This window comes from Phoca vitulina, unplaced genomic scaffold (genome assembly GCF_004348235.1).
Source record: "Phoca vitulina isolate PV1807 unplaced genomic scaffold, GSC_HSeal_1.0 scaffold49, whole genome shotgun sequence".
Classification (NCBI taxonomy): Eukaryota; Metazoa; Chordata; class Mammalia; order Carnivora; family Phocidae; genus Phoca; species Phoca vitulina.
The window spans coordinates 3,402,519-3,410,774 of record NW_022589752.1 but is presented as its reverse complement, the minus strand read 5'-3'; the positions used below and the strand labels follow the sequence as shown (position 1 = coordinate 3,410,774).

At 41.9% G+C, this 8,256-nt stretch overlaps 1 protein-coding gene across 2 annotated transcripts in view; it reads left to right on the top strand.

Annotated features, from left to right (window-relative positions):
- Window positions 1-451: 451 nt before the first annotated feature.
- KRAS (KRAS proto-oncogene, GTPase) overlaps window positions 452-8,256 on the top strand; it is a 38,649-nt gene continuing 30,844 nt past the window's right edge. The window contains exons 1-2 of one of the 2 annotated variants that reach the window (XM_032432665.1): window positions 452-761; window positions 4,602-4,723. In XM_032432665.1, the coding sequence (XP_032288556.1) occupies window positions 4,613-4,723 (111 nt within the window). In that variant the 5' untranslated portion in view covers window positions 452-761; window positions 4,602-4,612. Of the gene's footprint in view, window positions 775-4,601; window positions 4,724-8,256 lie in introns of both variants that reach the window. The other variant, XM_032432664.1, reaches the window with a different exon arrangement.

Sequence of the window (8,256 nt, the reverse complement as noted above, 5' to 3'; positions counted from 1 at the left end):
GTCTGCCTCATGTCTCCCTAAGTCACCGAAGTCGCCTCCCACATTTGGTGACTGCATTGTTTATTTACTTGCAGTAAATGACAGTAAATGAACGACCCCGAGCGGCGGCGGATTTCCCGCAGCTTCTCGCAGTAGACCAGAAGGGGTGCGGCACGGTCGCTCACGGAGCCCCTGGCGTGCGCGTAGCCCACCACCCGCCCGCCCGGGTGCGAGTCTGCGGCTGCGGGCTAGGCTCTGCGGCGAGAGTCCGGAGGCGGGCCGCCGCGTGGGTCCGGCGGTCCCTCCTCCCCGCCCCGCCGAGGCGCCGCCCAGACCCCCCTGCTCTGCCGGCCCGGCTCCCCCACCCTTCGCCGCCCGCCACCCCCTTCCCCCGCCGGCCCGGCCCCCGCTCCTCCTCCGCTGGCCGGGCCCGGCCCCCTCCTTCTCCCCGGCAGCGCTCGCAAGGCTCCCTCTCTTCCCTCTCCCCACACCGCCCTCAGCCGCTCCCTCCCCGCACGCGGGTCTGTAGAGGAATCGAGCGCCGCGCGCATCGATAGCTCTGCCCTCTGCGGCCGCCCGGCCCCGAACTCATCGGTGTGCTCGGAGCTCGATTTCCCTAGGCGGCGGCCGCGGCGGCGGAGGCACAGCGGCAGCGGCGGTGGCGGCGGCGGCGGTGGCGGCTGCCCGGCCAATACTCCCGGCCCCCGCCATTTCGGACTGGGAGCGAGCGCGGCGCAGGCACTGAAGGCGGCGGCGGGGGCCAGAGGCTCGGCGGCTCCCAGGTGCGGGAGAGAGGTACGGAGCGGACCACCCCTCCGGGGCCCCTGCCCCGGTCCCGACCCTCCTCGCCGGCGCCGGGCGGGGCCGGCGGCGAGTGAATGAATTAGGGGTCCCCGGAGGGGCGGGGAGGGGGCGCGGGCGCTGAGCCCCAGCGGGCGAGCGGACCGGGTGGGGGTGTCTGCAGGGGGAGGCGCGGGGACGCAGCGACGCGGGGAATGAGGAATGGGCGGTGCGGGGCTGAGGAGGGTGAGGCTAGAGGCGGCCGCCGCTTGTGCTGCTTCCTGGACGGGGAACCCCTTCCTTCCTCCTCCCCGAGAGCCTCAGCTGGAGGCGGCCGGGGAGAAACTCGCGGGCTGGGCGGGCTGCCCCTCGGGGCGGTCGGGTGCGGTGGAGGTTACTCCCGATGCGCTCCGATCTCCCCTCCCCCTCGTCGTCCTTCTCTCTCTCTCTCTCATTCTCTCTCTCTCTCTCCCTTCGCTCCCGCACCTCTTCCTCCCTTCCCAGCCCTCTGCTGCCTCGGTTACTGCCTTCTCCGCTGCATCTAGCATCTCTAGGACGAAGGTATAAACTTCTCCCTCGAGCGCAGGCTGGACGACGGATAGTGGTCCCTTCCAGTGTGTAGGGGGTATATGAGTAATAGGAGAGGTCACGTTTTGGAAGAGCCTAAGAAAGTGCTTAGAGACCACTGTTTGTGGTTATTGTGTTTGGAAAAAATGCATCTGCAGCCGAGTTCCTGACTGCTCCCCTCCCCCATGTATGGGCTGTGACATTGCTGTGGCCACAAAGGAGGAGGTGGAGGTAGAGATGGTGGTGGAAGAACAGGTGGCCAACACCCTACAACGTAAAGCCTGTGACTTAGTGAAAAGGAAAAAGTTAATCCCAGAAGGTCTGTTTTGCTTTGTCAAGTTAAAACACAAGACAGAAAACCCGCAGAGCAGAAGCAGGGCTTTTTCCTTGCTAGTTGAGTGTAGACAGCAATAGCTAAAATCGTACTTAAAGTTTAATTTGTCTGTGCTTGTCCTTTCCCCTATCTCTTGTATATTACCTTTATCCTTACAAATTTGACCGCCGTCCCAAGAGTTATTACAGTACTCCTAAATAGCACTCATATGTTTTTTTTTTTTTTTTCAAACTGACTTGCAAGAGGAGTTAATTGTAGCAATCTTCCAGCCAACTGCCTGAAATACTCTTAGGCATGTGCATGCTTTAGCTGAAGTCCTAAGCTAGCATTTTTAACTCTTGACATTTATCAAAACAAGGGTTAAAATAGGTATTTTCTAATTTTTATACAATATACATGTTATATTTGTAATGGGAAAAAAATCATTGAAAAAGAAATTACAAAGGGAAAAATTCTGTTCCTAATCATCATGTCAGAATCAACCATATGAGTGATGTCACTCTTAGGTGACTAAGGTCCAAAATGCTGACTCGACCATGAGATAGACTATAGATATCAAATATGGTTGATATCAACATACTGTTTACTTTGAGACTGTAGCCATCCACAGGCATACTTGATTTTAAGAGACCGTAGATGAGAGGATAATTCAGTTTTATGACAAAAGTGGTTTTCTTTTTCCCTTAACAAAGTGTTGGGTTCTAGTCCCACTTTACCCTCCGTAGCTATCTTAGCTTTGAGTGAGGGGGCTCTTTCTGGCCTATGATCTTCAGTAAGTCTCCTTGGGAACCCAGTTCTCTCTAGTGGATTTAAATATACTTGGTTTCTAAAATAATTCAGGGATTTTTTTTTTTTTTCCAGAAAGAACAGCTGCATAAACAGGTAGACCAGAAGGTGTGTGTTTCTCAGCACTCACACAGTTAAGCTCTATAATCTCTTATCTGTTCACAGTATCTCCTAGGCTAGCAAACTTTTTAGCTGCAAGGACACCTTATACTCTTGAAAATTATTGAAGATCCCTATATGGGGTATGTCAATATGTACCATAATACAAATTAAAACTGAGAATTTAAAAAATTGATTAATTCATTTAAAAATAGAAATAATAAGCCTATTACTTGGGAACATAATAGCATTTTTATGAAAACTTTTTCAAAACAAAAATTAGAATAGTGGCATTGTTTCACATTTTTGCTAATCTCTTTAACTATATTGCTTAATAGAAGACATCTGCATATCTGCTTCTGCGCTCACTCTATTGTGATCACATCTGGAAAACTACACTTGTTAACGAATAAGAGTGGAAAGGGTAAATAACATTGCAGTAGTAATGGTATTATTAGTATTATTGGTTTTCGCCTCTTGGACCCCCCAAAAGTTTTAGGAATGCTGCTGGATTCCTGGACCACAGTTTGATAACTACTGTTCTAGGCTACCCAAATTGTTTTAGGGGGTGGGATAGGCAGGGAGCTAGAGTACATTTTGGTGTGATTCTCCTCATTGTTCATCATTTCCTATTGCCTGTATTTGGAATAAAAAAGTGGGAGCAAACAGGGTAAGATACATGCTTGGGAGAGGCTGCCAAGGTGGCCTAGCAAATAAGGCTAGGTGGCACAAAATAGGCCAGGGGGGCTGTAATATAATAGTCTTTGATACAACAGTTGTCTAGCCTAACTGTTCTTTGTGAGAAGACTCAGGAATAGTGTAAGGAAGTAATGGTTAGTATGTTATCATTTGGAACTTTTTTGGGGGGGCGCTTATTTGGATAATTCTTGGTCTTCAGTTAATAGGATACTGCATGCACTATAGTGTTTATATTTGCACATTCATTAATTTAGAATAACTTATCCTGTAGTTATTGTGAATTTACTGCCATTCTTTAGTTCAATCCTTATTTTTAATAATGTAGTTATTGGGGGGAAAGAAGATAAAATTAAATAAATTCACTCTATTTCAAAAAGTTTGAAACAGCTGATTAAAAAATATTTTCTGTCTTGAGCTGTCAACCTTATAAGTTGCCAATATTTATTTCAATTGTTGAGAGACTATGTACAAGAAGCAGAGAGTAAAAGTCACTGAGAAGTATTCACTTACAGCTTTTAAAATTCCTCTCATTAAAAGCAGTGCTTATCTTTAAATTTTATATACTTACATTTTTCTGGTGCAAAGTGCTTTTTTCAGCACTAATACAGGTTTATATATTGTGACAGATGATGAAGTCACCCATACTGAATAGTTCAAAATTCTTAAAATTCTTTTAGTTTTTATACACCATTATTTTACCCAGCAGATATTTTACAGATTGAAATGTTATCAAATCTGCTTTGGTGTCTCAATTTTTATTTCCCCACTACACAATCCAGCTTTATTTGTCAGTCTTCCCTTCACCCCCCATCTGACTCTTGTTAACTCCAGGAGAACTACTGTGAGGATGCTTTTAGAAAAGTTGTCTATAGCTGTTGGCTCTGACAAAGGCACTCAGCATATCCACTTGTAACTCTTAGGGGCCAGAGTCAACTAGGAATACTGTAGAGGTAGCTGTCAACAAGTTTTGTGTGGGTGTGTCCACAGGGTATAGACACTTGTATTGAGTGAAGTCATGGCATGTTCCTTTGAGAGCCATTAACTGCTACAGAACAGCAGACTGGCTGTTTAGATAGAACAACCTGAATATAAGATAAAAGAACTTTGTACTCTGAATGCATTTTCTCAAATGTTGATGGGAGAGTTTGTAAACGAAGTGCAATTCATTACAGTACTCATCTGTAGTCAACTGAAGTTTTCATCACTGAATTTGGTGAAGCATTTTGAAATAATTTTTTTATATAAGGGTGAATTTGTGTTAAAAGGTATTGATAGAGTGGGTTATATTAACCCATGTTCTAATTTATATTAACCACATGTTCTAATTTAGTCACATTTTCATTATTTTTATTATAAGGCCTGCTGAAAATGACTGAATATAAACTTGTGGTAGTTGGAGCTGGTGGCGTAGGCAAGAGTGCCTTGACGATACAGCTAATTCAGAATCACTTTGTGGATGAATATGATCCTACAATAGAGGTAAATTTTATTTTAATATTATGCATATTGATTTGTGCAGGCCCATTCTTTGGGTACAAAAAGAAGGTTTCTCTGATCATTTTTTGTGACTTCTCATTACAAGGCAATTATACTGAAAATGATTTTACCAAGTTTTCTGAAATGTACTTGGGTTCCATGGCTTTATTCTGAAGTTATATATACAACCAGAGATTTGGAGAGCCCTTCTTCTCTCTAGAGAATATTAAGATGTATAACATTCGTTCTATGTTAGTATATGTCTTTTTTAATTGTAAGTGTATTTCAGAGTTCGGTGAGAGGGTAAAAATGTGAATTTACATCTTACAAATTCAAACAGTCATTAAAAAAAATGGCTATTTTTATGGGGTTTTTTTGCTATTTTATTTTTTTTTTAAACGATTTTATTTATTCATTCGAGACACAGAGATACAGAGAGAGAGAGTATGAGCAGGGGGAGAGGCAGAGGGAGAGGGAGAAGCAGGCTCCCTGCTGAGCCAGGAGCCGGAAGTGGGGCTCGATCCCAGGACCCTGGGATCATGACCTGAGCTGAAGGCAGACGCTTAACCATCTGAGCCACCCAGGCGCCCCTTTTTTGCTATTTTAATGTCACATACAGGTTATAGTTGAATTGTACTGGTAAAATGTAATCATTTGGTGATTGGTTTTTAAAAAAAACACTTAGGGGCGCCTGGGTGGCTCAGTCGTTAAGCACCTGCCTTCGGCTCAGGTCATGGTCCCAGGGTCCTGGGATCGAGCCCCACATCAGGCTCCCTGCTTGGTGGGAAGCCTGCTTCTCCCTCTCCCACTCCCCCTGCTTGTGTTCCCTCTCTACCTGGCTCTCTCTCTGTCAAATAAATAAATAAAATCTTAAAAAAAATAAAATTAAATTAAAAAACCACTTAATTAGTAGCATTTTCCGTTTTCTCCTCACATTGAAGTAGGGGAGAACCTACAGCTAGCTACTGATACATTTTAAAATCTCATTTTTTGTGTATTTTATATCTATATCTATATCAGATGCTATATAAGGGCACCACTATCAATCCCTACCTTTGCTTTGCAGCCCTCTTTTAATTTACTCAAAGAAATGTTAGAATTGCTTTTATTACAAATTGATTACTAAATAATTTTTTAAACTTTTTTAATTTCATGAAAAATTGCCAAAGTAAAGGCTAACAGCAAAATAATAGAATAAAGGCCTGCAAGAGACCTTGAGAGGTCACATAATATTTCCTACTGCCTTCTGGCAGCACTATACTCAAATTATCTCAAGCAGATAAGGATTTATTTAATCCTAAAGACCTGCAGGAGGGGATGGCACATCACTGTCCTTGTTAACTCACTTCCAGATTGTAATTATGAACGTATTTTACACATAATCTGAATATTCATGTTAACGGCAACATCAATGGAGATGGAAATAAATATATCACCTGTCTTTGAAATGGACTTATGTTGTTAGTTTATTTCTTAGACTTATTATCCCAGGTTAAGCAGTCCTAATCCCTTAGCTTTTATTCTGGGTCTGCAGATCATATCATTTTTTTAATCAGCTCTGAAGAATTTCCCAGAACTTTCTCTGAGTCTCTCGCTGTGGAATCTGGAACAGGATAAGATGCCCTGTTAAGGGACTGTGCTGTATGATGTCTTCAAGAACACTTTGACTGCATTGAGGTAGATTCTGAGGGCACTGGTGGCCCTGGCAGGATGTTTATGCAGTTAGAACTTTGAGGATTGATTAGACAGCTTCATAAGGAAATGTCAAATATTTTTGGTACTGCAGGAAAAAAAAGAGAGAAATAACACTTATTTGCAAAGATATGATTTAAACCTAGCCAGCTTTTATTTGGCATGAGGAAAGGGGAAGAGTCTAACTGAAGTGGACCACCTGTATAATAGTCTTCTGTATTTTCTCTTGACAAGTCCGTTCGGTGCTGTATGATGGTTTTGTTTTTTTCTTTTTTTCTTTGAGGAGGATTAAATAGTTCACCCAATTCGAAAACCAGGGTTACTTGGCATACTCCATTTAAATCAGAAGTAAAAGGAAGTTTTAATAGAATTCAGGTTAAACACGGAAGTTTTCCTGGTATTTTGGAAGGTGATTTTAGCAGAAGTGCTCTCCATCTTCTTTGAAAGTCGAGGGATTCCATGACACTCAGTTTCCTATGTGCTATACAAGATAATGTGATAAAACATGTTGGGAAGCCTTTCTGTCAGAATTGTTAAAGTACAATATAAATCTAAAATAAAGCCAAAAGTTAATCCTTTGAGTGAAGGTAGAAAAAGTTTATAAATTCAAACCCCTAACTCTGATTATGATTTCTGCCAGACCAGAAGACTTGACTCTGGGGAAGCATCGATTACCTGTGAACTTTGAAACTTTGACATTCCCTCACTAGTTTAGCCGTCTGGGAAAAGCTATCAGAGATCGTCTCTTGTCTTCCAAATTACAGTGAGTCTTAGGGAACTGACACATTAAATTCTTGGTGTAGTTCAATTACAAGAAAGACAAGATAATTCAGTAGCTTATTTTAATAAACAGTGGTTAAGCAAAAATGCTGACTTGATTTTTTATAATAAAAAGAGTTTAAAAAGGAGATTTGGGGATATCACTACTGCTATTAGATTTTGATTGGTGAATAATGTAGGTCAAAGAGAAAGTGAGGGAGAACATAGACTGCACATTTGGAATTCTCATCAGTTTTCCTGAACTAAAACAAATGGAAAGAATTTTTTAAAAAAATTAAAGAATACCATTTTCTAGTGGTTTAGAATTTACAAAGATTTATACTAGGAGGTAAATAAAGAAGGTGGTCATTTTTTTTTTCTTTCATTTTATAGATAAAAATGGTCTCTGAGAGGTTGTAACTTGCCTGAGAATACTTAGCTAGTAAATAGTGGACTTTTAAGTTTGCTGAGACCAAGTTAAGTGGGATTTCCACTATACCCTTCTATATACAACTTTAAAAATGAGAAATTAGTCTTTAAGCTAGGAAGATATTTAATATTGGAGGCTGATTCAGATTTATCGACATACAAAATTTGAACTTAGCTTCCTCTCCAATGGCATCTTAATGGCAGAGATATGATATAAAATTAAACGGGTGTGATGCATAGATAGATCATGCTTATATTTGAGGCTGTGCACATGATAATCAGCTTCTGTTTTGAAACATTTTACCTTTATCTTTTGTGAAGTTCACCAAAGAGTTCCAGAAGAGTTCTGTTAATGTGACACTTATAATTCAGTCTAAGTATTATGCCCTTCTTCGATGAAAGTTTCCTACTCAGTAAGGATGATGAATTCTTGATTGGACTGATTTGTTCCAACTTTATTGCTCTGAGCTGTGGAGTATGTATTCAAGATTTATCAGTTTCTTCTTTTACTTTTTCATGTTAATTATGGAATTTATTTTACTTGCTGAATAAGGTGTAATAGCTAGAACATTTGTACTATTAAACCAGTATTGAAGAATGGTGTGAGAAAAGCACTGTATAATGTTGAAAGCCGTTATTTTTCTGGTTTTATACTT